Source organism: Solanum pennellii, chromosome 1 (genome assembly GCF_001406875.1).
Source record: "Solanum pennellii chromosome 1, SPENNV200".
NCBI classification, from domain to species: Eukaryota; Viridiplantae; Streptophyta; class Magnoliopsida; order Solanales; family Solanaceae; genus Solanum; species Solanum pennellii.
Genome location: NC_028637.1, coordinates 734,552 through 761,510, shown reverse-complemented (window position 1 = coordinate 761,510; position 26,959 = coordinate 734,552). Strand labels below are relative to the sequence as shown.

The following is a 26,959-nucleotide window of genomic DNA, read 5'->3' as shown; positions in this document are numbered from 1 at the left end:
AAAGTTGTCCGTTATCCATATTAGTTAGAGATAGGCGATATATTATCAAAATTAGTGAAGTTGTTAAGTCGGAAACTAAAGTTAGAAAAATATAACTTAAGAGAGATTGAAAAAATGATTCTTTTGTAGTATTAAATTTATTTCTTCAATATTCTCTTTACGAATCATTAATCTAAATTCATATGAAAGATCTCATTTAAGAAGACACTATTGAATCTATGACTTTGAGAAGTCGAGAGAAAAAAAGGCCTAAATCTATTAACCTTATTAAGAGTCGTATCTCGATAGGTGAAAGAGGCTAATTCAAGTAAGAAATTGATATTATTTTGATTGAATAAAGATTTTTGATTATTGTGTTAGATATCACGAAGATATATATTAGATATCATTTGACCATGAAAAAAATGCTTATAATAATTAAAGATAACATATTTTATATGAAAAGACAATCTATTATTAAAATTGAATGGAAGAAAAAAAAAAAAAGAGAAATTTTTGGATCACAATAATAAATGTAACCAAAATTTGCATCTAAGATCTTCAAAACAAAAACAAAAAAAGTCCAACACTTTCCCTTCTTTGAAAAGAGGCAAAAAAAAAGAAAGCTTTTTTCCTCATTTTCTTTGCAATTACACCATGACAGCTACTGAAATTCCTTCTTCATCTCAACATCTTCTTGAAAATGAAGAAAAACCCACTACCCCCAACCCCAACCCCACCAAAAACTCCAAGAAATTAGCTCTTGTTCCACTTATTTTCATAATCTTTTTTGAGGTATCTGGTGGACCTTATGGTGCAGAAGCAGCAATTGGGGCAGCTGGACCTCTTCTAGCAATTCTTGGGTTTCTGATTTTCCCATTTATTTGGAGTGTTCCTGAAGCTCTTGTAACAGCTGAACTTGCCACTACTTTTCCAGGTAATGGAGGGTTTGTCATTTGGGCTGATAAAGCTTTTGGACCCTTTTGGGGTTCTTTAATGGGTTCTTGGAAATTACTTAGTGCTGTTTGTAACTTAGCTTCTTACCCTGTTCTTTGTTTAGATTACATTAAATTGATTTACCCAATTCTTGATTCTGGTTTACCTAGATATATTGCTATTTTCTTCATATCTATGTTCTTGTCATTCTTGAATTACTTAGGTTTGTCTATAGTTGGTTACACTGCTGTTGTTCTTGGTGTGCTTTCCCTTTGCCCCTTTTGGTTAATTACATTGTTTTCAATACCAAAGATTGATCCTAGTAGATGGTTGAGTTTAGGCCAAAAGGGTGTTAAAAAAGATTGGAACTTGTTCTTTAATACCCTTTTTTGGAACTTGAATTTTTGGGATAATGCTAGTACTTTAGCTGGTGAAGTTGAACAACCTCAAAAGACATTTCCTAAAGCACTTTTTTCAGCTGGGATTGTTACATGTATTAGTTACGTGTTGCCGCTTTTGGGTACTAGTGGTGCTGTCCCTTTGGAACAAGGTGAGTGGACTGATGGTTATTTTGCTAATTTGGCTTCTATGATTGCTGGGAATTGGTTGAAGTATTGGATGGAACTTGGGATTGTTCTGTCTGTGATTGGTTTGTATGAGGCTCAGTTGAGTAGTTGTGCTTACCAAATTCTTGGAATGGCTGAGATGGGGTTGTTGCCTCGGGTTTTCGGTGTAAGATCAGAATGGTTCAACACACCTTGGGTTGGGATTCTTGTACCAACATTAGTAGCATTGGTTGTGTCCTACATGACATTCACAGATATTGTGTCATCTGTGAATTTCTTGTATAGTCTCGGGATGCTGCTAGAGTTTGCATCGTTTTTGTGGTTGAGGAGGAAAATGCCTAAAGCTAAGAGGCCGTATCGAGTGCCATTGTCAATGCCAGGACTGGTGGTGATGTGCTTCATTCCGTCTTGTTTTCTGGTTTATGTTATGTTTGTTGCCCATAGGACCGTGTATATAGTTAGTGCCATGCTCACTGTTTTCGCCATTGCGTGGTACTTCTTCATGGAGTTTTGTAAAACCAAGATGTGGTTTGATTTTCAAACTGTTGATCAAGACAAAGTAGATGATGAGATAATTTAATCCACCGAGTTTCAAACTATGCACCAGCTGGCCCTCGAGGATTTCTTGATACAAAATAAAGAATTGTAAGTTTGATTTACTTATCATTTCTGATTGTCTTTTTCGCGTTGTAAAGTATTGAGAACACGAGTAATGTGATTCTTTGAACAACCTTGGATTGGAATTCTTGTATATACTAGTACCATTTGTTGTATCCTTCTTGACCTTTGCAAACATCGCGTTGTTTGTGATTTTCTTGTATAGTTCGGTTAATGATGCTAGGGTTCGCGTTGTTTTTGGTGTTGAGGAGGAAATGCCTAACGTTAAGAGGTTGTACCAAGTGCCATTGTCAATGCTAGTTTTGGATTTGAACAAGTCGGATTCAAGATTTTAAATTTTATGTATTTTTAACTGAGATTATAGTTTACTATTTTAAAAGTTCAAAGTTAATGATCAATCAAAATATAATAATTCAAAAAATAAAGAGCCATTAACCATCCCTTTCCCACCAAAAATAAAATAAAATTAAAAAAACATCAACAACATGTTTCATTCAACTTTTTTTGCTACCTACCAATATTTCAAACTATATAAACAAGAAGTGTACTATAAGTCTATCATTATTCATCCACCACCACCATTATCTCCTCCGTCAACCGCCGCGAAAATGGACGTAAAAATTGAGGAAACAACCGTAATTTACCCGTCAACGCCTCCTTTCACCGATGACCACGTCCTCTCTCTATCCCACCTAGACACAGATATAAACCTCCATGTCACATTTCGGTACCTTCGGGTCTATGTCAACGACCCGAAAAACCGACCCGTAGAACGACCTGACCCGTTTCAAGTTGTCACGTCCTCTCTCTCATCTGCCCTTGTCCACTACTACCACTACACGGGAAGCCTCGTTCGTCGTGAAGACGAACGCTTGGAGCTCCACTGCCATGCTGGCAGTGGGGTCCCCGTGACACATGCCGTGGTGGACTGTTCCTTGAGTGGAATTAACTACCTTGAGGATTACCATGATGTGAATTTCCTTGAAAAATTGGTACCCGACCCGAAAGGGGAAGATGCTTTGACCCGACCCTTTGTTCTCCAAGTGACCCGGTTCGAGTGTGGTGGGTGGATTCTCGGAGCCGCGATCCATCACTCGTTATGTGATGGACTCGGGGCAACCCTTTTTTTCAATACAACGGCGGAGCTGGCTCGTGGGGCGGGTCAGGTCAAATTCGAACCGGTCTGGGACCGATTGAGTTTACTCGAACCTAGGAACCCGCCTCGAGTCGAGTTCCCATTTCATGAGTTCCTTAGTTTCGATAAAAACTCTTTGCCTTATATCGAACCGAATAAACCCGCGGTTCGAGAGTGTTTTAAGGTGAAGGATGAGTGGTTGGACCGGCTTAAGGGTTTTTTACATGAACAATCCGGTTCAAATTATACTACTTTTGAAGCATTAGGAGCTTTTATATGGAGAGCAAGGTATATATATGATCTTGACTTTTAAAAATCAATATAATATATACATAATTATTCTAGAAAGGCACGCAAAAATATATCGGATCGAAAGAAAGCTTACATGTTATAGTAAATTATTATCATATAAAGTGATTTATTATAGAGAGACTGATTATATAAGATCGATGTGAATACAGGGTGAAGGCTAGTAAAATTCCGAGCGAAGAAAAAGTGAAATTTGCATATGCAACAAATATAAGAAGAATAATAATACCAAAATTGCCCTTTGGCTATTGGGGAAATGGATGTGTCCCAATGTATGTTCAATTTCTTGCACAAGAACTTGTGAATCAACCATTGTCAAAAACTGCAGATTCAATCAAGAAGAGTAAATTCAACACGACCGATGAATACGTAAGATCGTTCATCGATTTTCAGGAGTTGCATTACCATGAAGGGATCACGGCAGGTAATTCTAAGCACTGAACTCATCGTACTTTTTAGATATTTATTGAAAGGAGAGTTTACACTCCTAGTCCCTCTAATATTGATAAAATTGTATTTCAGTCCTTGTAGTATCTGACTAAGTAATTTAACCTTCGATCAACGTACATTCACTAATAAAATTTTGAATCTGTCACTGGTATTTACATCGATTGATGAAAATACTGAATTCAGTTAAATTCGTAAACTAAATTCTGAATCCGTCTCTCCGTAGGTAATAGGGTGAGTGGTTTCACTGATTGGAGACATTTGGGACATGCAAGTGTTGATTTTGGATGGGGTGGTCCAATGAATGTTTTTCCACTTTCAAGGCACTTAGTTGGGAGTATTGAGCCTTGTTTTTTCTTGCCTAATTCTTCTACAAATGAAGGGGAAAAAAATGGATTCAAAGTTTTGGTGTATTTGCAAGAAGAAGCAATGGTAGATTTCAAAAAAGAAATGAATAAATTGGAATATATTGGTCTTTCTTTATTGTAAGGTAGTAAGAGAAATGAAGAATGATCATCAAATAAAAGAAATAAAATTATGAGAATTATGATGATGTTTCATTTTGTTTTTAACTACTCCATCTGTCCATTTTTAATTGTTACGTTGCGTTTTTTCAAGAGTTAATTGAATTAAATTTCAAAGATAAATTAGATTAAATTAATTCGATATTTTAAACAAAAAATTTAGATATTCAAAAAGTATATGAAAAAGCTCTATAAACCAGTTTTTTACATATCAATAAGATGAAAATATATATCGTAAAATGCTAGTCAAAATTATTATCGTTTGACTCTAAAAAAAGTAAATTATGACAATTAAAAATTGAGGAAGATAATATGATAGCAAACATTTTTTTTTTAAATAAAAAAAACAAAGAGATATAACATTTTCTTCCTCAAGCTAAGATTCTACCAATTTTTATTTTATTTTATTTTTTTTTAAAAAAATTAATCTTTCTAGAGACATTTACGATCTTAGTTAAGATTCTATCAATTTTAATTTTGAAAAAATACTTTTTTTTAGGCAACTATTATAGGAACTGTTAACATTATCCAATAAGCTAGGTATTTAACAATGAATCATGTTTTTTATTTGATCGAGTATATCAATTAAACAAACTGCATTCTCTCATGTCTTTCTCGAATATTTGTCATCTTTTCGATATAATGTGTACTAGAAAAATATCTTACGATCGTTTGAAAATTAAAATTAAAATTAAAATCAAATTCAATAATTCGTTTTAATTGAATCCTTTTATCAGTCCATTGACTAGAATAATATATGTTTTTTAGAATGCAATTATCATCATTTATTTGTAAGGAAAGAATTTAGTTGATTAGATCAAAAGGAGGTTGATACAATGAGCCAAAATTTTGAACATCTCAACATCTTACATAAATATTACAAAAAAAAATAAAATGCATATTATAAATTATTAGTACAAAACAACAAGAAAAATCGACACTTTTGAGGAAACACACATAAAAATTTAGAAGTTGAAATGGAATTGCTCCAATTAGGAGGAAGAAAATGACTTAAGAGTAAAAGAAATGGTGAAATGGTTGAGATGAATGGTTTGATCAATATTTTCTAGTAGACTATTGGTGGTGGTGGTGGTGAGTAGTATGATGGTGATTGTTCATAGGACTTCGGTGGAGGAGGAGGCGATTTGTATGATGGTGTAGATTCTTCGTAGTATGGTGGAGGGGGAGGGGATTTATGGGAAGGGGTAGACTCTTCATAGTACGGTGGAGGCTGAGGAAATTTAAAGGAAGGTGTAGATTTTTCATAGTATGATGGAGGGGGAGGGGATTTATAGGAAGGAGTAGATTCTGTGTAGTATGGTGGAGGGGGAGGAGAGTTGTAGTAAGAAGGCGATTTCTCATAATAAGTTGGTGGTGGTGGTGGAGGAGACTTGTAGTAAACTGGCGATTTGTAATATTTTGTTGGTGATGGTGATTTATAATATTTAGAAGGAGTAGGTGATTTGTAATATTTTGATGGAGCAGGCGACTTGTAGTACTTTGCAGGCGATGGAGATTTGTAGTACTTTGTAGGTGATGGTGACTTATAGTAGTACTTTGAGGGAGTTGGCGCCTTATAGTACTTCTTTGAAGGGGCAGGTGACTTGTAATACTTCACTACCACCGGTGCCTTGTAGTATTGTTTCAAAGGAGTAGGTGATTTGTAATACTTCATTACTACAGGTGACTTGTAGTAGTATTTTGAAGGAGCATGTGACTTGTAATACTTTGCTACAGCAGGTGCCTTGTAGTAGTGCTTTGAAGGAGCATGCGGCTTGTAATACTTCACAACAATAGGTGTCTTGTAGTAGGGTTTTGAAGGAGCATGCGACTTGTAATACTTCGCAACAATAGGTGTCTTGTAGTAGTGTTTTGAAGGAGCATGCGACTTGTAATAATAATGCGATGGAGAATGTTCAACGTGTTTTTCCGGTTTCTTGTAGTATGGAGAGGGTGAATGAGAAGTAAAGTCATAAGAGTAATCAGCAACAACAGTGCTGGCTACAAAGCAAAATGCCAAAGCAAATGCAAGTAGAGGCCATTGCCCCAAATTTCCAAAGCTTCTCATTTTGATTTTTGGAAGAAAAAAAAGAGTGGATTGTACTAATACTTGTGTTGCATAGTTTTGTTGGGATCTTAAGTTTTTATAGTAGCAAAAGTAACATCCTTCTTGAGATTAATGTAATGACTTTATGGTTAGCCACTAAGATCATGATATTAAAAGTCCAAATAAAGATTAGTTTACTTCAATTAGTAGCTAACATTTCTTTTTGGTGATTAAATTGTTTTTTTTTGCTAGTGGGCTAATTTAAAAAGAATATATAAGTTGACTTGTATATTGAACAAAAGTGAAAAGGCAAAAAGAACAATATACATACACTAGATTTTATACCATAAATAACATATTAAGACAAATTATTTTTGTGGAAAACATTTTCCTTCCTACCAAACACGCCTTAAGACTCGTTAGGAACTCATCTTGCACGAGGCATTGTTAGTATTATAAGATAGATATAAGATTTAAATTTCTATCATCGCTTGGAGATGTGCATCCAATTATCGTAGTATTATTACAATTTCAATATATTGATAATTATTTTATTCTATATGTAAATTTATTTTTAAATGTAGTAGATTTTACCAAAAAAAATTCAGGAAAAGGATCTAATATATCCTTCAAGTTTGTCATTTAGAGCTAATATATCTTTCCTTATAAAAGTGATTCATATATATATATATCTTTACATTTTATATAAATGACTCAGATATACCTCTATTGTTACAAAAGAAGCTCACATATACGATAAAAAATTAGTTTAAAGTTCATTTTTCATTTTTCTTAAAAAAAAATTCATGTAGGGCTATATATGATCCTTTTAGCAAAGTTCAAGGTATATTTAATATTATTCAAATATATATTATTTTTGACTTATTTGATCATCATTATTTTAGTTTCTTATTCCTTTTTTTTTTCTTTCATTCTTTAGTGGAAAGAAAAAAATTAAAATTATTCTTTTGCGGCTATATTATAATTTAAAATTATTTTTTGAGGCCATATTGTAATTTAGTTTTTGTATATGTAAAAAAAATTAGGGCATCTATAATAAATCTTACAAGAAAACTAGTGATTAGTCGTTGAAATAAAAAAAATTGAAAAAAAATTTGTATGTGAAGGATTAAAACCCCACGTGGATTATATTTTTTTAAAAGAATAAATTAAAAATAACTTTTTTCACTTTCGTTAGTAGAAAAAGATATATGTAAGTCATTCATATAACAATATTGGTATATATGAGTCGTCAGTCAAGAATCACTTTCACAACGAGTATATATATATAATACCCTTTTACCATATTTTTTTTAAAAAGTAGATAGAGCAGGAAGAAATTCTCTAGAGATGATACCACTTCATTTCAATTAACAATTCAGATAAAATTTATAAAATATCATTAATCTTGATACAATGAGGAAAACTTACTTAATACATAATACAAATCATTAGAACAAAACAATATCAAATACACAATAAGCAAAGCCCATCATTTTGACAAGCATACATTAAATTTTGGAAGAAAAATGGAATTAAAATAGGATGTAAAAGTCATGGAAGTGATAGAGTTATTGAGCGTTTAGTAGTATGTTGGTGGGGGAGATGCTGGTGGTGGTGGAGGTGAAGCATAGATGACGGATTGCTCGTACTCCTGAGGTGGTGGTGGTGAGGAATAGGTTGGTGGAGGTGGAGAGTTATAGGTTGTAGGTGATTTTTCGTAGTACTTTGGTGGAGGTGGAGGAGATTTATAGGAAGGGGTAGATTCTTCGTAGTATGGGGGAGGTGGAGGGGACTTGTAGTAAGGAGTGGATTCTTTATAGTATGGTGGAGGGGGAGGGGACTTGTAGGAAGACGTAGATTCTTTGTAGTATGGTGGAGGGGGAGGGGATTTGTAGTAAGAAGGTGATTTCTCGTAATAAGTTGGTGGTGGTGGAGGAGACTTGTAGTAAACTAGAGACTTGTAATATTTTTGTGGTGCTGGTGATTTATAGTATTTAGAAGGGGCGGGTGATTTGTAATATTTTGAAGGGGACGGGGACTTGTAGTAATAGTGCTCTGATGGAGCAGGCGACTTGTAGTACTTTGCAGGTGAAGGCGACTTGTAGTAGTACTTTGCAGGTGATGGTGACTTGTAGTAGTACTTTGAGGGAGTTGGCGCCTTATAGTACTTCTTTGAAGGGGCAGGTGACTTGTAATAGTGTTTCGAAGGAGCAGGTGACTTGTAATACTTTGCTACAACAGGTGTCTTGTAATAGTATTTAGAAGGAGCATGTGACTTGTAATACTTTGCTACAACAGGTGCCTTGTAGTAGTGCTTTGAAGGAGCAGGTGACTTGTAATACTTCGCAACAACAGGTGTCTTGTAATAGTATTTAGAAGGAGCATGTGACTTGTAATACTTCGTAACAGCAGGTGTCTTGTAGTAGTTCTTTGAAGGAGCACGTGACTTGTAATACTTCGCAACAACAGGTGTCTTGTAGTAGTTTTTAAAGGAGCATGCGACTTGTAATAATAATGCGATGGAGAATGTTCAACGCGTTTTTCCGGTTTCTTGTAGTATGGAGAGGGTGAATGAGAAGTATAGCCATAAGAGTAATCAGCAACAACAGTGCTAGCTACAAAGCAAATTACCAAAGCAAATGCAAGTAGAGACCATTGCCCCAAATTTCCAAAGCTTCTCATTTTGATTTTTGGAGAAAAAAGATGAAAACTAAGACTTGTGTTGCATAGGTTTGTTGGGATGTTTAGTTTTTATAGTAGCAAAGTAACATACTTCTTGAGATTAATTAATGTAATGCTTTCATGGTTAGCCACTAAGATGATATAGCAAAGTCTAAATAAATATTAGTTTAGTGTAATTAGTGGCAAGCATAAATATTTTTGATTGAAAAAATAATTTGCAAGTGGGCTAATTTAGAAATAATATATATGTTTACTTGAATATGATTGGAGATCTCGTTGCACTCGATACGTTGAACTTATCTCATAATTAATCGCTTGGAAGGTTGTATACCAGCATGACAGCACCGGCCAGTTATTTGTACTTGAATCATTGGATTTCTCATTTAGCAAAATCGGTAGAGGGATGCAGAAACAACTTGGATATTTCATGTCACTTTGAAGTCTTAAATCTCTCTCATAATCATCTCGTTGGACTTAAGAATGTGTGAAGAACATGCCGTTTATGGACTCCTGCACTGTCTTCCATCAGTAGGTCAATTCTCATGGAAAATGGGTTCGAGCTGGCGCACTATGTAAGGCGCTGTATTCAGATCAGTAGAGTGGCAGTGTAACCTTAATGCATTAGCAAAGTGACTGTCCTATTCATAAGATATAAAGTTGTTATGTTTCTTTCAAAGTCTATACACCAAGAAATAGTTGACTGGTGGTCCTATTTCTGGAATCCAATTAAGTTGGCAAAACAAATAAGGTATCACACAAAATGCATGTGTAATGTGTTATATATGTAAGTGGTGGGGACTTAAGAATGTGAACTATTCATAGTTTCTGGCATTAACTTGTGTGACACAATGAATGGGCTATATATATGTCATCAAAATTGTTGAGTAGACACACAAAGCAAACGTTTCTTGATTTCGTCTCTATCAACTTGATTAGTTTTGATCATTTTTAGTGCAGAAATGGATTGTGTAAAACTTGTGTTTTTTATGCTGTATACCTTTCTCTGTCAACTTGTTTTCTCCTCATCCTTACATCATTTGTGCCCTGAAGATCAAGCTCTTGCTCTACTACAATTCAAGAACATGTTTACCATTAATCCCGATGCTTCTTATGATTGTGAGTTTTCTCATCCAAGAACTCGTTCATGGAACAAGAGCACAAATTGTTGCTCATGGGATGGGGTTCATTGTGACAAGATGACAGGACAAGTGATTGAGCTTGATCTCCGTTGCAGCCAACTTCAAGGCAAGTTTCATTCCAATAGTAGCCTCTTTCAACTCTCCAATCTCAAAAGGCTTGATCTGTCTTATAATAATTTCACCAGATCACTCATTTCACCTAAATTTGGTAAGTTTTCTAGTTTGAGACATCTCGATTTGTCGCGTTCAAGTTTTACGGGTGTAATCCCTTCTGAAATCTCTCATCTTTCTAAACTATACGTTCTTCGTATATGTGATCTAAATGAGCTTAGTCTTGTACCTCACAATTTTGAACTGCTCCTTAAGAACTTGACCCAATTAAGAGAGCTCAACCTTTACGATGTGAACCTCTCTTCCACAGTTCCTTCAAATTTCTCTTCTCACTTAGCAATTTTAACACTTTTTAACACAGGGTTACGTGGGTTATTGCCCGAAAGAGTTTTTCACCTTTCCAACTTAGAATCCCTTCATTTATCATATAATCCCCAGCTCACAGTTAGGTTTCCCACAACCAAATGGAATAGCAGTGCATCACTCATCAAATTATATCTCAGTGATGTGGATTTTACTGGTAGGATGCCTGAATCATTTAGCCATCTAACTTCACTTCATAAGTTGTACATGAGTGATTGTAATCTGTCGGGGCCTATTCCTAAACCTTTATGGAATCTCACCAACATTGAGAGTTTGTACCTTAGTGGGAACCATCTTGAAGGACTAATTTTCCATTTCTCGATATTTGAAAAGCTCAAGGAGTTATCACTTGGAAATAACAACTTTGATGGTGGACTTGAGTTCTTATCCTTTAACAGAAGTTGGACCCAACTTGAATGGCTACATTTTTCGTCCAATTACCTTACTGGTCCAATTCCATCCAACGTAAGTGGACTACGAAATCTACAATCACTCGACTTGTCATCAAACAACTTAAATGGGACTATACCTTCCTGGATATTCTCCCTTCCTTCACTGACAGAGTTAAAGTTGAGTGATAACACTTTCAGTGGAATAATTCAGGAGTTCAAGTCCAAAACATTATATGTCGTTAGTCTAGAACAAAATAAGCTGGAAGGTCCAATTCCAAAGTCACTCCTAAACCAGCAAAGCCTACAACTTCTTCTCCTTTCACACAATAGCATCAGTGGACATATTTCTTCAGCTATCTGCAATCTGAAAACATTAATACTACTAAATTTGAGAAGTAATAATTTGGAGGGAACAATCCCACAATGTTTGGGTGAGATGAGTGAACTTCAAGTTTTGGATTTAAGCAACAATAGTCTTAGTGGGACAATGAATACAACTTTTAATATCGGAAACCAACTCATCATCATTAAATTGGATAGGAATAAGCTACAGGGGAAAGTTCCACAATCTTTGATCAATTGTAAAAAATTGGAATTTCTAGATTTAAGTAACAATGCGTTGAATGACACGTTTCCAAAATGGTTGGGAGACCTACCTCATTTGCAGATGTTAAAGTTGAGATCAAATAAGTTATATGGCCCTATAAGGACTGACAACTTGTTTGCTCAAATTCGAGTCATAGATCTCTCATCCAATGGATTTAGTGGAGATTTACCAGTGAGCCTTTTTCAGAATTTTCAAGCCATGAAAAAAACTGTTGAGAACAATGGAACTCGAGAGTATGTAGCAAATCTATATTCTTATTATTACAAAAATTATTTGATAGTGACAACAAAGGGAGTGGATCGTGAACTTGCTCAAGTTTTGACTACACAAATAATTATCGACCTCTCAAGGAATAGATTTGAAGGTCATATTCCAAGCATTATTGGAGATCTCGTTGGACTTCGTACGTTGAACTTATCACATAATGTCTTGGAAGGTCATATACCAGCATCACTGCAGAAATTATCTGTACTTGAATCATTGGATCTCTCATGTAACAAAATTGGCGGTGAAATCCCACAACAACTTGCATCCCTCACATTTCTTGAAGTCTTGAATCTCTCTAACAATCATCTTGTTGGATGCATCCCCAAAGGAAAACAATTTGCTACGTTTGAGAACAATTCATACCTAGGAAATGATGGATTACGTGGATTGCCACTCTCAAGAGATTGTGGCCGTGATGATCAAGCGACAACTCCAGCTGAGCTAGATCAAGAAGAAGAAGAAGAAGAAGAAGATTCACCAATGATCAGTTGGCAGGGGGTGCTCGTGGGTTATGGTTGTGGACTAGTTATTGGATTGTCCATAATATACATAATGTGGTCAACTCAATATCCAACATGGTTTTCGAGGATGGATTTAAAATTGGAACACAGAATTAGTACAAGAATGAAAAGGCACAAGAAAAGATATTAGTGTGTAGCGACCTCCAGGTATTCAAATTAATATTTATCCTTAAGAAGATTATTCTCTCTCTCTCTCTCTATATATATATATATCGCATGTATTTTCGACCTCCTCCATCTTTAAAGCTCTTAACTTTAATTCTTTATTTTTGAAATTTCAGGATTCAAGTGTAGTGAGTTGCTGGAATGCAAAAGCATGAGTTTTGTTTATCTATAGTTTGTGTATGTAGTAAGATATTCAGCCTAATTATTAGTTAGCTAATTTAATTAGGCTGCAAAGTTCAGTTAAATATAAAATTATGTAAGTTATCTCATTTTGATTTTTGGAGAAAAGAAAAGATATAACTAATTAAGACTTTTGTTGCATAAATGAGTCAAGATCTTTGGTTTTTATAGTGACATCTTTCTTGAAATTAATGTAATGGCTTCATGGTTAGCCACTAATTAAAATCATAGCAAAGTCCAAATAAATATTAGTTTAGTGTAATTAATTAGTGGTGACATCTTTTTTTGGTGGTTGAAAAAATAATTTGCAAGTGGGCTAATTATAAAGAATGTATAAGTCCATATTATCTTCTTCCAAGTCTTTTTTTTTAATTTGCAGATCGAGTATTTATACCAAATTAGTAAATGTATAATATAATGTGTATGGTTAGTTAATTAATGAATATATTCACTCTATTAAATTATCTAACTACGATAAATTATATGTAAATACCCAATGCAAATAACTATTTACCTAAACAAAGTTGGAGTTGTATTATGCAATTGTAACTTTCCTATGAAGTCTAAATAACATTTTTTTTACATCTAAAACTTAGTTTCATCTCAAGCAAGATTGGAATAGTCTAAATAACATGATTGGAATAGTCGCGATACACATAAATTGGTCCAAACACAACTCGATTAATTGTAGAGAGAGATTCAAATTATAATGTTAAGAAAATGTATCTTAATATATTTATTTCTTAAGAGGAACATATGATATATTGTTTTCTACTAATCTTTGGATTGTTAGGCCTTGTAGTTGAGTTGTATATCATGATATTATATAAAGTTGATTGTATATTTCATAGTCATATATTAACATTTCTGAAAATTACGCTAACTTTTTCACATTTTTACTTTATTTTAAAATTTGTTTATAATTTTAGTAGATTTACCAATTTTTTTAATTAGATAGGTTACAAACTATTGCAGGGAAGAAATTATCTAGGGACAATACCACCTCATTTCAATTAATAATTTGAATACAAAATTATTACACAAAGAAGAGAAGATAAATAACAAACTATTAATCTTGATACAATGAGGAATACTTAATTAATTCTCAAGTAATACATCATATAAATTATTTGAACAAAATAATATCGAACACACGATAAATAAAGTCGATCATTTCGACTAACATACATTAAAATTTTGGAAGGGAAATGGAATCAAAATAGACCGTAAAAATCATGGGAACAGTAGAGTTATTGAATGTTTAGTTGTACGTTGGCGAGGATGGGGGTGAGGCATAGGTGGGAGTTTGCTAATAATAGATTGGTGATGGTGGAGGTGGTGAGTTGTATTTTATAGGAGATTGCTCATAGTACTTTGGTGGAGGGGGAGGTGATTTATAGGAAGGTGTAGATTCTTTGTAGTATGGGGGAGGTGGAGGTGATTTATAGGAAGGGGTAGATTCTTTGTAGTATGGTGGAGGGGGTGGGGATTTGTAGGAAGGCGTAGATTCTTTGTAGTATGGGGGAGGTGGAGGAGATTTATATGAAGGTGTAGATTCCTTGTAGTATGGGGGAGGTGGAGGTGATTTATAGGAAGGGGTTGATTCTTTGTAGTATGGAGGAGGTGGTGGGGACTTGTAGGAAGGCGTTGATTCTTTGTAGTATGGTGGAGGTGGTGGGGATTTGTAGGAAGGGGTTGATTCTTTGTAGTATGGTGAAGGTGGTGGGGATTTGTAGGAAGGGATTGATTCTTTGTAGTATGGTGGAGGTGGAGGGGACTTGTAGTAAGGGGTAGATTCTTTGTAGTATGGTGGAGGTGGTGGGGATTTGTAGGAAGGGGTTGATTCTTTGTAGTATGGTGGAGGTGGTGGGGATTTGTAGGAAGGGGTTGATTCTTTGTAGTATGGTGGAGGTGGTGGGGATTTGTAGGAAGGGGTTGATTCTTTGTAGTATGGTGGAGGTGGTGGGGATTTGTAGGAAGGGGTTGATTCTTTGTAGTATGGTGGAGGTGGAGGGGACTTGTAGTAAGGGGTAGATTCTTTGTAGTATGGTGGAGGTGGTGGGGATTTGTAGGAAGGGGTAGATTCTTTGTAGTATGGTGGAGGTGGAGGGGACTTGTAGTAAGGCGTAGATTCTTTGTAGTATGGTGGAGGTGGAGGGGACTTGTAGTAAGGCGTAGATTCTTTGTAGTATGGTGGAGGTGGAGGGGACTTGTAGTAAGGCGTAGATTCTTTGTAGTATGGTGGAGGTGGAGGGGACTTGTAGTAAGGCGTAGATTCTTTGTAGTATGGTGGAGGTGGAGGGGACTTGTAGTAAGGCGTAGATTCTTTGTAGTATGGTGGAGGTGGAGGGGACTTGTAGTAAGGCGTAGATTCTTTGTAGTATGGTGGAGGTGGAGGGGACTTGTAGTAAGGCGTAGATTCTTTGTAGTATGGTGGAGGTGGAGGGGACTTGTAGTAAGGCGTAGATTCTTTGTAGTATGGTGGAGGTGGAGGGGACTTGTAGTAAGGCGTAGATTCTTTGTAGTATGGTGGAGGTGGAGGGGACTTGTAGTAAGGCGTAGATTCTTTGTAGTATGGTGGAGGTGGAGGGGACTTGTAGTAAGGCGTAGATTCTTTGTAGTATGGTGGAGGTGGAGGGGACTTGTAGTAAGGCGTAGATTCTTTGTAGTATGGTGGAGGTGGAGGGGACTTGTAGTAAGGCGTAGATTCTTTGTAGTATGGTGGAGGTGGAGGGGACTTGTAGTAAGAAGGTGATTTCTCATAATAAGCTGGTGGTGGTGGTGGAGACTTGTAATAAACTGGTGACTTGTAATATGTTGGTGGCGGCGGCTGCGGCGATTTATAGTATTTAGAGGGAGCGGGTGATTTGTAATATTGTGATGGAGATGGTGACTTGTAGTAATAGTGTTTTGATGGAGCAGGCGACTTGTAGTATTTTACAGGTGATGGAGATTTGTAGTACTTCACAGGGGATGGTGACTTGTAGTATTTTGCCGGTGACGGAGATTTATAGTACTTTACAGGGGATGGTGACTTGTAGTAATAGTTCTTTGATGGAGCAGGTGACTTGTAGTATTTTGCCGGTGACGGAGATTTATAGTACTTTACAGGGGATGGTGACTTGTAGTAATAGTTCTTTGATGGAGCAGGTGACTTGTAGTATTTTGCAGGTGATGGAGATTTGTAGTACTTTACAGGGGATGGTGACTTGTAGTAATAGTTCTTTGATGGAGCAGGTGACTTGTAGTATTTTGCCGGTGACGGAGATTTATAGTACTTTACAGGGGATGGTGACTTGTAGTAATAGTTCTTTGATGGAGCAGGTGACTTGTAGTATTTTGCCGGTGACGGAGATTTATAGTACTTTACAGGGGATGGTGACTTGTAGTAATAGTTCTTTGATGGAGCAGGTGACTTGTAGTATTTTGCAGGTGATGGAGATTTGTAGTACTTTACAGGGGATGGTGACTTGTAGTAATAGTTCTTTGATGGAGCAGGTGACTTGTAGTATTTTGCAGGTGACGGAGATTTATAGTACTTTGCAGGGGATGGTGACTTGTAGTATTTTGCAGGTGACGGAGATTTATAGTACTTTGCAGGGGATGGTGACTTGTAGTATTTTGCAGGTGACGGAGATTTATAGTACTTTGCAGGGGACGGTGACTTGTAGTAATAATGCTTTGATGGAGCAGGCGACTTGTAGTATTTTGCAGGCGATGGAGATTTGTAGTACTTTGTAGGGGATGGTGACTTGTAGTACTTCTTTGAAGGGGTGTGCGACTTGTAGTAGTACTTTGAAGGGGAAGGCGACTTGTAGTATTTCTTTGAAGGAGCCGGTGATTTGTAATACTTCACTACTACCGGTGATTTGTAATAATGCTTTGAAGGAGTAGGTGACTTGTAATACTGTGACGGAGAATGTTCCGCATGTTTCTCCGGTTTCTTGTAGTATGGAGATGGAGATGGTGACTTGTAGTACTTCTTAGTGGTGTAAGTAGGTGAAGGAGAAGTATAGCCATAAGAGTAATCAGCAACAACAGTGCTAGCTACAAAGCAAATTGCCAAAGCAAATGCTAGTAGAGGCAATTGCCTCAAATTCCCAAAGCTTCTTCTCATTTTGATTGTAAAGAAAAGGATAAAACTAAAACTTGTGTTGCTTAGTTGAGTTGAGATCTCTAGTTTTTATAGTAGCAAAGTGACATCCTTCATGGTTAGCCACTAATATCATATCAAAAACTTGGTCAATACTTAGTGGGAAGCATTTTTCCACTACTTTTTTTTCTTAAAACTTATTCTAATGAGTATAAAAAATTGCAAGTAAAAAGATTAGAGTCAAATGTCACATATTCTTCGGCACGAATGCTAAATACAGAGAGATTTCACAACACCTTCTATCGAAAACATCCTTAAGTTGAATCTTCGTTTATCAAACTCTATATTTTCGTCTTCAAATCTGTTTTTCTGGTTACTTAAGTCAGATTGACAACAATATTGTCCTCTTCATGTTCATGGGGTATGACATTTATTTATTAGATAAAACATGTAAGAAGTAACAATTTACAAATAACTACATAAGAAGATTAATCTTTTACTAATGAATATCATAATGTTATGAGTTGTTGGTTAATTTATTAACTTAATGGAAACCACAATGTTGAAGTAGCATAATAATTGCAATTTATTTTATTAAAGACTAAGAATAATGTTATGACAGAGATGAAAAGAGTTGTCTTTGAAGAGAAGAATTCAATAAGCATTTGTATTATTCCAATGACTTTTTATTTCTTTTTTATGTATATATAGTTTTTTTCTTTTCAAAAGTTGATTTAAGTACAATTACAATCCAAAAAATGGAAATATGGCAAAGAAGGTGTATGCTTATTGTAAAACTAGTTTCAGAAACGTGCGTTGCACGTTTAATTTTTGTTGTTATACAAATTCGTATAGGCCTAATCTGATGTTGATAATTATCAATTATATTATTCTTTTATATATGTTGTTTTATGTAAAAATAACAATGTCAAACAATTCTTTTCATTTAATTTTGGTTATTTGTTTACAAAATAAAAAATTGTTGAAAAATATAAACTAATTAAGATAATATAGTATGTATTGTAGCGGTGAACTCTTGCTCTAAATTTAAGAATGGACGCAAACATATAGAACAAAATTATTAAAGACATAATGAATAAATATATATTTACCATGTTAATGAGGAAAAAAATGACCAATAAATTGATTTTACATAAATTTATAGAAATTATAAGATGATGAAATACAAAGGTGAAGTGAACTTATATTTTTTGTTCACTTTATACGAGAGATCATCACCAAAAAATCTATTAATAGACGAAAATAATTGCAACCGAAAAAAATTATGATAAAATATAAAATCAGTAAATAAAGTGCAAATATATGCACAAACAAAAAGAAAGATCATTTGAGCAAGATAACTAAGGAATATTAGTAAAAAAATACACAAATAATAATATCACCGACTTTAAAAGAAGTTTCATCATATAAATTGAAAAATTATTAAATATTTATACATAAATATTGTTTTCGGCTATTCTTTATACTAAAATAAAGACATTATCGAAATCGAAAGAAGGGCCATTATATGTTTGGTCTCCAACATTTCCACGATGAATCAATATAACTCTTAAAATCAAAACTCAATATTATTTTGTAACTGAATCCCAAAAGTAGAAAATGGGTATGAATGCATGACTATGAAAAGCTTGTTGAAGTTATGAATATAGAACTAATAAGATGATTTTTACTTTGTTTGATAAATCATTTTACTATGTGATTGAATAATATGAAATTTNAAATTTTTCAAATTTATAGAATCCTTTAAAGAATATGAAAAGGTTATGATTCCATGGAAGATGAGAGGAATTAAACATTTTAATTGAAGTAATAACTAAGAAACTAAAACTTTCAATAAATGTGGAAATATGTAACAACTTTCTACATTCAGATTCAATGTATTTTGTTTAAAAGTCTATTAATATAACTTTAAAAGTTAATGAAAAACATATTTTTATTTCCAACTTTTGATGAGTATAGTTAATTAATTAAATAGAATATTATTAAATGAAATTGTCTTTTTAAACTTATATCTGATTTGTAATATAAAAATATTTAATAGAAAAATTATCTCTTTTGGATTAGTTAATATAACGCATGAATGAGCGAAAAAAAGTAAAATCACTAAGGTAAATGCAGTCAAAATGAATAGTAATTTTTTGATAATGTGGTACTAATTGATATTCCCAAAGAAATTATGATGGGAAAATGTATACAAAAATGAATCTTTTTTTCTTTGCAACTATACAAATTCTAAACGGATACTAAAGGGTGATGAAATTGCAATATTTCTTAAATAGATTATTAAGGACCTTTTAAATTAATTGAATTAGATATGAATAATAAAAGAGGTAATATTATGAAAAGGAAAACTAAAATAAGATGTAACTATTTAATAGTTAATTAATTAGATATATAATATTTTAATTTAGTATAGGGACAAAATAGTAATTCAACTTTAAAGTTGAAAGCTTCCCACTTATAATAATATATGATAAAGACACAATGGTAGCTATTCGTAGGTGTACAAGTAAATCTATCTAAGGAAACAATGTTACGAAATCCCTAAATATCTCAACCTACGATTGTATGAAGATGTGTATATATACATTACGTAGCACTCCCTCTCAAGTTGGAGTATAGATATTTATCGTTTCCAACATGTTACAAAGATATTCCACACGAGTACACGTGAATATATCATCCGATTTCTCGCTTGTCTTTGCATAGCCAGTAGAAATCACGTTCTCTTGAATCTTCTCGGGAACAAAGTGTATAATGACCTTCATGGTTAGCCACTAAGATGATACCTAAGTCAAAATAAAGACCAAGTCAGTACTTAGTGAGAAGCATTTACCCATGGCTTTAATCTTTAAAAAAAAAATTCATGATGAAGAAATAATTTAGAAACAAAAATGAAATATGAGAAGAGGTATGCCACAACTGTCATCCCATTGGCAAAGTATAAGAATGGCAATTTAAAAAGGGGAATGGGAAGTTCTCTCATCTTTTTCCAGAACAAGAATCTACAAGTTGACTTTACTATTGAACAGTGGATAATCATACCAGATCACATCTTATATAACATTTTGGTCTGAGGATCATGTATGGAAGGCAAACTTGAGACTCGTCAGGGACTAATATACAGATGAGATACTTTGGGACAGATGTAGAGATAGTTGTCTCGCGATACTTACACCTCAAGTGTCCAGAAGTACACCTGAAATGATCCCAATGTTCAACGCACAAGCTTATCCCAATAGTTCATGTGCATAGTATGTAACTAGTCTTATGAACCCCAAAAAGTCCTTATATAAACCTTCACTCTTTAATCCCCCTTTACAGATGACAGATCACAGAACAAAGGTTGAAAAATTGCAACTAAGAAAATTAGAGTCAAATGTCACATATTCTCCATTAACAACGCCAACTACAGTGAGGTATCCAGAACTTCTATAGGAAAAATCTTGATGTCTTAATTTTTCCCAGGTCTTCATTATTCAGACTCTACATTTTCCTCGTCAAATACGTTTTCCTACTTAAGTCGGATTGATATCAGTATGTTTCTTTTCTTGTTCTTGGGGTATGAAACTTATTTATCTAATAGTTAGATGCAAGGGGATAACAACTTATGAATAACAACATAAGAAGATTACTCTTTTTTACTGATCAAGAAGCTACACAGGACATCCTATATTGCTGAATAGAGCATCCAATCTGCATAGATTAGGCATGCAGGCATTCCAGCCAGTTTTAGTGGAGGGACGCTATTTGTTTACATCCATTAGTTTGGAGGGACGTTCTCATATGAATCTTTTGTCTCTGGCTATTGGGGATCCCATTTCTGTATGAATTGTTTTTTAACTTATTAGTAACTTAATGGAAGCCATAATGTTGGATGCACATATAATTTTAGTTTAACCTATAATACTAAGAATAATTTTCTAACAAATCTGAAACTTGGTTGCATCTTTGAAGAGAAAAATGTAGATAAACCTTGACTATATTTCCTTTTCGCCTTCTCTATGTTAGAAAAGAAATTGTTGAAATGATGCATTTGCTTAAGTTCAAATGCCTCTTATTTCTTTCTTATTCTGTTTATTTTATATAATTTTACTTTCTCAAAAGTTAATGAGTACAGTTACCAGAGACAATACTCGAAAGTGGTTTCTCTTCATATAAGAGTTCAGCATAGATGTCCAGAAGGTGAATACTTATGGAACAACGAAAGAAGTCAAGAACTCAACCAATAGAGCAAACAATATTTGATAAAGAAGAAGATAGTATTACACAAAGTGGAACTCTCAAGAGATTACATCAAAAAGAATCTTGATACAATGAACCAAACTGAAGGAGATCTTGAAGATCTCAAACAATGCATATTATAAATTATTAAAAGAAAGGAACACACAAAACAAGCAAAACCTTCTTGAAGAATACATAAAATTTTGGCTGAGGAAATAGAGATACTCAAAGTAGGATTTAGAATTCACGGAAATGGTGGAAATGATAGAATTAGTAACTATTTTAATAATATGTTGGTGGGGGTGGAGGAGATTTATAGGAAGGTGTAGATTCTTTGTAGTATGGTGGAGGGGGAGGGGATTTATAGGAAGGGGTAGATTCTTTGTAGTATGGGGGAGGGGGAGGGGATTTATATGAAGGAGTAGACTCTTTGTAGTATGGGGGAGGTGGAGGTGATTTATAGGAAGGGGTAGATTCTTTGTAGTATGGTGGAGGAGGAGGGGACTTGTAAGAAGGTGTAGATTCTTTGTAGTATGGGGGAGGTGGAGGGGACTTGTAGTAAGGGGTAGATTCTTTGTAGTATGGGGGAGGTGGAGGGGACTTGTAGGAAGGCGTAGATTCTTTGTAGTATGGGGGAGGTGGAGGGGACTTGTAGGAAGGCGTAGATTCCTTGTAGTATGGGGGAGGTGGAGGGGACTTGTAGGAAGGTGTAGATTCTTTGTAGTACGGGGGAGGTGGAGGGGACTTGTAGTAAGGAGTAGATTCTTTGTAGTATGGGGGAGGTGGAGGGGATTTATAGGAAGGTGTAGATTCTTTGTAGTATGGGGGAGGAGGAGGGGACTTGTAAGAAGGCGTAGATTCTTTGTAGTATGGGGGAGGAGGAGGGGACTTGTAGTAAGGGGTAGATTCTTTGTAGTATGGGGGAGGTGGAGGGGATTTGTAGTAAGGGGTAGATTTTTTGTAGTATGGGGGAGGTGGAGGGGACTTGTAGTAAGGGGTAGATTTTTTGTAGTATGGGGGAGGTGGAGGGGACTTGTAGTAAGGGGTAGATTTATAGTATTTAGAAGGAGCGGGTGATTTGTAATATTTTGTTGGAGATGGTGACTTGTAGTAATAGTGATTTGATGGTGAAGGCCACTTGTAGTACTTTACAGGCGATGGAGATTTGTAGTAATAGTTCTTTGACGGAGCAGGTGACTTGTAGTATTTTGCAGGCGATGGAGATTTGTAGTAATAGTGCTTTGGAGCGGGCGACTTGTAGTATTTTGCAGGCGATGGAGACTTGTAGTACTTTGTAGGGGATGGTGACTTGTAGTAATAGTGCTTTGATGGAGCAGGTGACTTGTAGTATTTTGCAGGTGAAGGAGATTTGTAGTACTTTACAGGGGATGGTGACTTGTAATAGTTCTTTGAAGGGGCAGGTGACTTGTAGTATTTCTTTGAAGGAGCAGGGGCCTTGTAGTACTTGTTTGAATGGGAAGGTGCCTTGTAGTAGTACTTCTTTGGATGGGAAGGCGCTTTGTAGTACTTCTTTGAAGGAACTGGTGATTTGTAATACTTCACTACTACTGGTGATTTGTAGTAATGCTTTGAAGGAGTAGGAGACTTGTAATAGTCGTGCTTGGAAGGCACCGGTGACTTGTAATAGTGTGACGGAGAATATTCAGCATGTTTCTCCGGTTTCTTGTAGTATGGAGATGGAGATGGTGATTTGTAGTACTTCTTAGAGGTGTAAGTAGGTGAAGGAGAACTATAGCCATAAGAGTAATCAGCAACAACAGTGCTAGCTACAAAGCAAATTGCCAAAGCAAATGCTAATAGAGGCAATTGCCCCAAATTCCTAAAGCTTCTCATTGTGATTCTTGGAGAGAAAAGAAAGGATAGAACTAAGACTTGTGTTGCATAGTTGAGTTAAGATCTCTGGTTTTTATAGTGCAATTGTGACATCCCATCCTCCTCAATATTTATGTATTTTCTTCATGGTTAACCACTATGATGATAACAAAGTTCAAACAAAGACTAGGTCAGTACTAAGAGCCTTCATGGTTACCCACTAATAATGCAGGATATCCCTAAGTAATGGCATCCTACTAAGTATTATAAGGTTGACTTTTTCTTAAAATAATATCACCAGAAAAAGAGTGTGGGAAATTCTCTTTCTTCCTCTATCTACACCATAACATTAGATGTTAAACATGGAGTTCAAGAAAAAAACAGTCAATACACACCATAAAATGTATAGACTTGACTGCAGGTTCAACCTGGGAGCAATGGGCCTACTGAAGTTCGCCATGTCTACCGATATGACAATGTTGTGGTGGAATCCCTTAGCAAGCTTTGGGAGGAAATGTGATGCAACTACAACTAACGGGTATAGTGTCATGTTCTAAAAGATCCAAAAAAAAGATCCCTTAGCAGGTTCTACTTGCTTTCAATAAAAGATCAAAAAAAAAAAAAAAAAAACTTCACATGATGCAAGATTAATCGAAATTTTAGGGTAAAACCTGTCCGCCAGTTTCATTCTGCTTTATTGGTTCAGCCTCAAGGGCTTGTGATATGGAGGAAAGAACTATTCAACAAACATACAAAGCAACAGGTCTAAATGTGAAATTCAGAAAGTTAGTTTAACAGAAGTTGAATTTATTTATATGAATTATATACAGGTTTGTAAGTTTAAATATCGTGTACAACAGCTCTTCTATGCTTGTTAAACTTCAAACTAAGCAATGGCTGACCTGAACTTGTTAAAAAAGTTCCACATCAAGTTCTTCTTTCACCTTGCAAATCTCAGTGTCCATTGTGCAGCTATTTCATCATGTTTGGCTTTATCTCCCAAGTATAAGTGTGCAATACCAGGAACAACCGGTTTATCTGCAAGAAGCGGAACTGTAAGATACAAAAAAAAGGTAGTTTTTGTACACTCTGTTCTACAGTTATTATTTTCAACTATTCATTTTACTCTTAACCCATGCAAACCAGGAGACGGCATAAATCAATCAACACCTTCAACAACCAATATATGAAGACTCTTTTTATGTTTATATGTTTTCCTCTCATTTTTCTACTGTCATTCACTCCATTATTTTCAGAATTGTCTTTTTCGCTATTGTATTTCCTTTTCATATTCTTCTTTTACTTGGGCTGAGGGCCCTTTGAGAACAGCCTTGAAACCTTCACAAGATAGGGATAGGGCTGCATACACACTACCCTCCTCAGATCCCACTTGTGGACTACACCGGGTATTGTAGTTGTCGTTGTTTTCTGCTCTTTATAAAATAAATATTTTTCATATGTTTCACTTCTTTTGAGAGAGGACACAGGACAGAAGATAGAAGATGTGCTTACAAGTTTCAGGATTGGTGAACATTGATCTCAGAGCAAGTAGCACCTTTGAGATTGTTAACGCTGGACTCCAGTTCTCTGTTAGGATGTCCAAGCTAACATTGCCGGAAGGATCTACATTACAATGATATATGCGAGTTTTGAATACAACCTGCAAAAGCCTGAGATCAGAACAAAAAGAAAAGGGAAGAAAAAATTGATTTCCACCAAAGTCAGCTGACAAACAAGAACTATAACCAAATCTGAGAAAATGATTCGTGTTTATCGGCTGAATTTGGTGGTGAAAATATTTCAACCAAAAGGAAGCCATGCTTTTATTTTCTTAATTTAATAGAACGACAATCATTAGGAAGCATGTTACTGCATAAAGATGAAAGTAACAACACAGATACCAGATCTTACGAAGTTGTTTACTCATTTACTGTACACCAAAACAAAGTTCAGGAAGGAGTAAAGTACTCTTCTTCTATTTTTTAATCAACAAAAGGTGTAAGAAATAAGAGCTTCGGGAATGACATGCTTGATTTTTCCCATTAATAATGGAAAACGAACTTAGAGTAGGATGTAAGAGTTCTGCAGAACCCAGTCACTTTGATCTAAAACTGTTGTTGCCTTCGAAAACACATTTAATGTGCATAAATTATAAATTTAGAATCCAGTAACTCAAAAGGCTATAATCTAGAACTCATAAACCTCAAGAGTAACAAGTTCCCACAATGACCATGCATTTACGCATGACCTAAAAAATCAAAATAGCACAAAAGTGATGGTTTTCATAAGTAAGGGAAGCAATTAGTCCATAGCAATCACCATTTCTTATCTAAGTTCTGTTCAACGGAAAAGAACTCCGCAAATATTTTATCAGAAGACGGTGAACAAGGATCTTTGCGCTTCATCCTAGTTTTAAAGTTTATATCAGGACAAATGGCATAGCTAACGGAGAATATTGGAAGTTTGTTGTTCAGATAAAAATACAAAAGTAGACACCTGGATCAGGAAAAATACAACGCTAGATGTATAGGAGATTCACTGTGTAACCTTCAACATACCTTTGGAGGTTTAAATGGATAATCAGAAGGAAAGGTTATATCAAGAAAAAATATTCCACCCTCATAAGGTGTTCCTGCGAGAAACATGAAGATTTCAGTTAGAGAAGTAACAGGAACTCTACAGTAAATTGAAAGCAATAATTTCTCCATCTAAATATCGGAAAATCAAGCAGAAATACAACCAAATTTGAAGTACGACAATTCATTTTAATCAAGCAATTAAAAAGCTCAAGTTTTGTACATTGAGAAATCTTTTACACCCTCAAATTCGTTTAAACATATTGCAGGACGCAACTCTTCTAGGAAGATAAATATGGTAACATGAAAAATAAAGAAATAAATTGTTGTACTCAGTTAAATTGCATTGCAAGTGTAAAATTTCTTTTGTGTATATAACTTAGATCCACGAAAGATGGGGTAAGGTTTGTGCACACTCTATCCTTTCCAGAACCCACAGACCTTATCTACGGGGTCAATTGGACACCACGGCCAAAACGACTCATTTTCAAGGTCAAACGAGCCTCAGAGCATGTAAAACACCCCCCCATTTTGTCAATTTTCGTGTGCTATAATCCACCATGTTTTTTGATGATCTGAAATTCCGAGATCACGTTGGATTACACTGTATATGTTGTTTTAAAAACTGAAAAATCTTATCCTAACTAATACTTCATACATAACACCTCAACTACCATTTGTTCCCTACTTCTACCTGAACTAAACACACCTCAACTATCAAACATTTCTTTTTATCTACATGAACATTAATGATAGTACCGATACGAAAAGGGAACAACTGATAGTTAAAGGATGCTTTAACACATAGACACAGTACTAGCTTCAAATGCGAAAACAGAACAAGTGATAGTTGAAATATGAAACTCGCGAAAAAAAAAAAAACAGAAAGATCAAATTTTTATAACTATTCAAACAGAAATTACCAGGTGGTCCAAAGAGAGTAGCAACCCAATGGTAAAGATTATCTCCTTTAGGTCCAGCTGCACAATCTGGTGGTGCTTCCATGCTTAATTCTGTCATTTCCTTCTGTATTCTCTTCCCTGATGTTGATACCGACGTAGTCGACGACCATGTTCTTCCTCCTCCTCTTCCTCCGCCGCCGCCGCCGCCGCCGCCGATTGCTATTCCGCCGGAGGGAGCTCCGCTGTACATTTTTATTCTATCCTGCTAGAAGATAATCTTTCAGCTTTATCCAAGTGTAAGCCTTTTGCTGATACTACT

The 26,959-nt window shown here is 35.2% G+C and overlaps 6 protein-coding genes and 1 pseudogene across 9 annotated transcripts; 3 read left to right on the top strand and 4 right to left on the bottom strand.

Annotated features, from left to right (window-relative positions):
- Positions 1-521: 521 nt before the first annotated feature.
- On the top strand, positions 522-2,254 carry LOC107006726 (probable polyamine transporter At3g13620). Its single transcript, XM_015205277.2, has one exon. The coding sequence runs from the start codon at positions 637-639 to the stop codon at positions 2,059-2,061; it is 1,425 nt and encodes a 474-aa protein (XP_015060763.1). The 5' UTR covers positions 522-636; the 3' UTR covers positions 2,062-2,254.
- A 138-nt stretch (positions 2,255-2,392) lies between these two features.
- LOC107015607 (fatty alcohol:caffeoyl-CoA acyltransferase-like) lies at positions 2,393-9,943 on the top strand. 2 transcript variants are annotated; one of them, XM_015215942.2, is made up of 3 exons: positions 2,393-3,522; positions 3,696-3,967; positions 9,569-9,943. In XM_015215942.2, the coding sequence occupies exons 1-3, from the start codon at positions 2,585-2,587 to the stop codon at positions 9,583-9,585; spliced, it is 1,227 nt and encodes a 408-aa protein (XP_015071428.2). In that variant the 5' UTR covers positions 2,393-2,584; the 3' UTR covers positions 9,586-9,943. The 2 variants fall into 2 exon arrangements, with proteins under 2 accessions (XP_015071428.2, XP_015071421.2); XM_015215935.2 differs by lacking the exon at positions 9,569-9,943 and adding an exon at positions 4,217-4,534.
- On the bottom strand, positions 5,343-6,712 carry LOC107015631 (extensin-2-like). The gene has a single exon (XM_015215962.2). The coding sequence runs from the start codon at positions 6,580-6,582 to the stop codon at positions 5,581-5,583; it is 1,002 nt and encodes a 333-aa protein (XP_015071448.1). The 5' UTR covers positions 6,583-6,712; the 3' UTR covers positions 5,343-5,580.
- Positions 8,013-9,421, bottom strand: LOC107015622 (annotated as a pseudogene).
- A 130-nt stretch (positions 9,944-10,073) lies between the features above and the next one.
- On the top strand, positions 10,074-13,253 carry LOC107008635 (receptor-like protein Cf-9). Its single transcript, XM_015207755.2, has 2 exons — positions 10,074-12,793; positions 12,928-13,253. The coding sequence occupies exon 1, from the start codon at positions 10,206-10,208 to the stop codon at positions 12,774-12,776; it is 2,571 nt and encodes an 856-aa protein (XP_015063241.1). The 5' UTR covers positions 10,074-10,205; the 3' UTR covers positions 12,777-12,793; positions 12,928-13,253.
- Positions 13,254-13,979: 726 nt separating this feature from the next.
- On the bottom strand, positions 13,980-24,095 carry LOC107007790 (extensin-2-like). Of its 3 annotated transcripts, none has more exons than XM_015206563.2 (3): positions 22,555-24,095; positions 15,730-16,716; positions 13,980-15,681 (listed from the first exon to the last, which is right to left on the bottom strand). In XM_015206563.2, the coding sequence occupies exons 1-3, from the start codon at positions 23,181-23,183 to the stop codon at positions 14,301-14,303; spliced, it is 2,997 nt and encodes a 998-aa protein (XP_015062049.1). In that variant the 5' UTR covers positions 23,184-24,095; the 3' UTR covers positions 13,980-14,300. The 3 variants fall into 3 exon arrangements, with proteins under 3 accessions (XP_015062049.1, XP_015062050.1, XP_015062048.1); XM_015206564.2 differs by having other exon boundaries at positions 13,980-16,575; positions 16,630-16,716; XM_015206562.2 differs by having other exon boundaries at positions 13,980-16,716.
- Positions 19,533-26,921, bottom strand: LOC107007791 (constitutive photomorphogenesis protein 10). The gene is made up of 5 exons (XM_015206567.2): positions 26,662-26,921; positions 25,721-25,794; positions 24,675-24,822; positions 24,065-24,200; positions 19,533-19,894 (listed from the first exon to the last, which is right to left on the bottom strand). The coding sequence occupies exons 1-4, from the start codon at positions 26,888-26,890 to the stop codon at positions 24,103-24,105; spliced, it is 549 nt and encodes a 182-aa protein (XP_015062053.1). The 5' UTR covers positions 26,891-26,921; the 3' UTR covers positions 19,533-19,894; positions 24,065-24,102.
- Positions 26,922-26,959: the final 38 nt, after the last annotated feature.

What these genes read in the sequence shown, in the direction of transcription:
- LOC107006726 (XM_015205277.2), top strand. Translation starts at nt 637, where the DNA reads ATGACAGCTACTGAAATTCCTTCTTCATCTCAACATCTTCTTGAAAAT.
- LOC107015607 (XM_015215935.2), top strand. Translation starts at nt 2,585, where the DNA reads ATGTTTCATTCAACTTTTTTTGCTACCTACCAATATTTCAAACTATAT. An exon ending in GCTTTTATATGGAGAGCAAG is followed by an intron (nt 3,523 to 3,695) that starts GTATATATATGA and finishes ATGTGAATACAG; the next exon opens with GGTGAAGGCTAGTAAAATTC. An exon ending in CCATGAAGGGATCACGGCAG is followed by an intron (nt 3,968 to 4,216) that starts GTAATTCTAAGC and finishes GTCTCTCCGTAG; the next exon opens with GTAATAGGGTGAGTGGTTTC.
- LOC107015631 (XM_015215962.2), bottom strand. Translation starts at nt 6,582, where the DNA reads ATGAGAAGCTTTGGAAATTTGGGGCAATGGCCTCTACTTGCATTTGCT.
- LOC107008635 (XM_015207755.2), top strand. Translation starts at nt 10,206, where the DNA reads ATGGATTGTGTAAAACTTGTGTTTTTTATGCTGTATACCTTTCTCTGT.
- LOC107007790 (XM_015206562.2), bottom strand. Translation starts at nt 23,183, where the DNA reads ATGAGAAGCTTTAGGAATTTGGGGCAATTGCCTCTATTAGCATTTGCT. An exon ending in CCAAAGCACTATTACTACAA is followed by an intron (nt 16,717 to 22,554) that starts ATCTCCATCGCC and finishes AAAGTACTACAA; the next exon opens with ATCTCCATCGCCTGCAAAAT.
- LOC107007791 (XM_015206567.2), bottom strand. Translation starts at nt 26,890, where the DNA reads ATGTACAGCGGAGCTCCCTCCGGCGGAATAGCAATCGGCGGCGGCGGC. An exon ending in TACTCTCTTTGGACCACCTG is followed by an intron (nt 25,795 to 26,661) that starts GTAATTTCTGTT and finishes TGTTTCTCGCAG; the next exon opens with GAACACCTTATGAGGGTGGA. An exon ending in GTTCACCAATCCTGAAACTT is followed by an intron (nt 24,201 to 24,674) that starts GTAAGCACATCT and finishes CGCTTCTTGCAG; the next exon opens with ATAAACCGGTTGTTCCTGGT.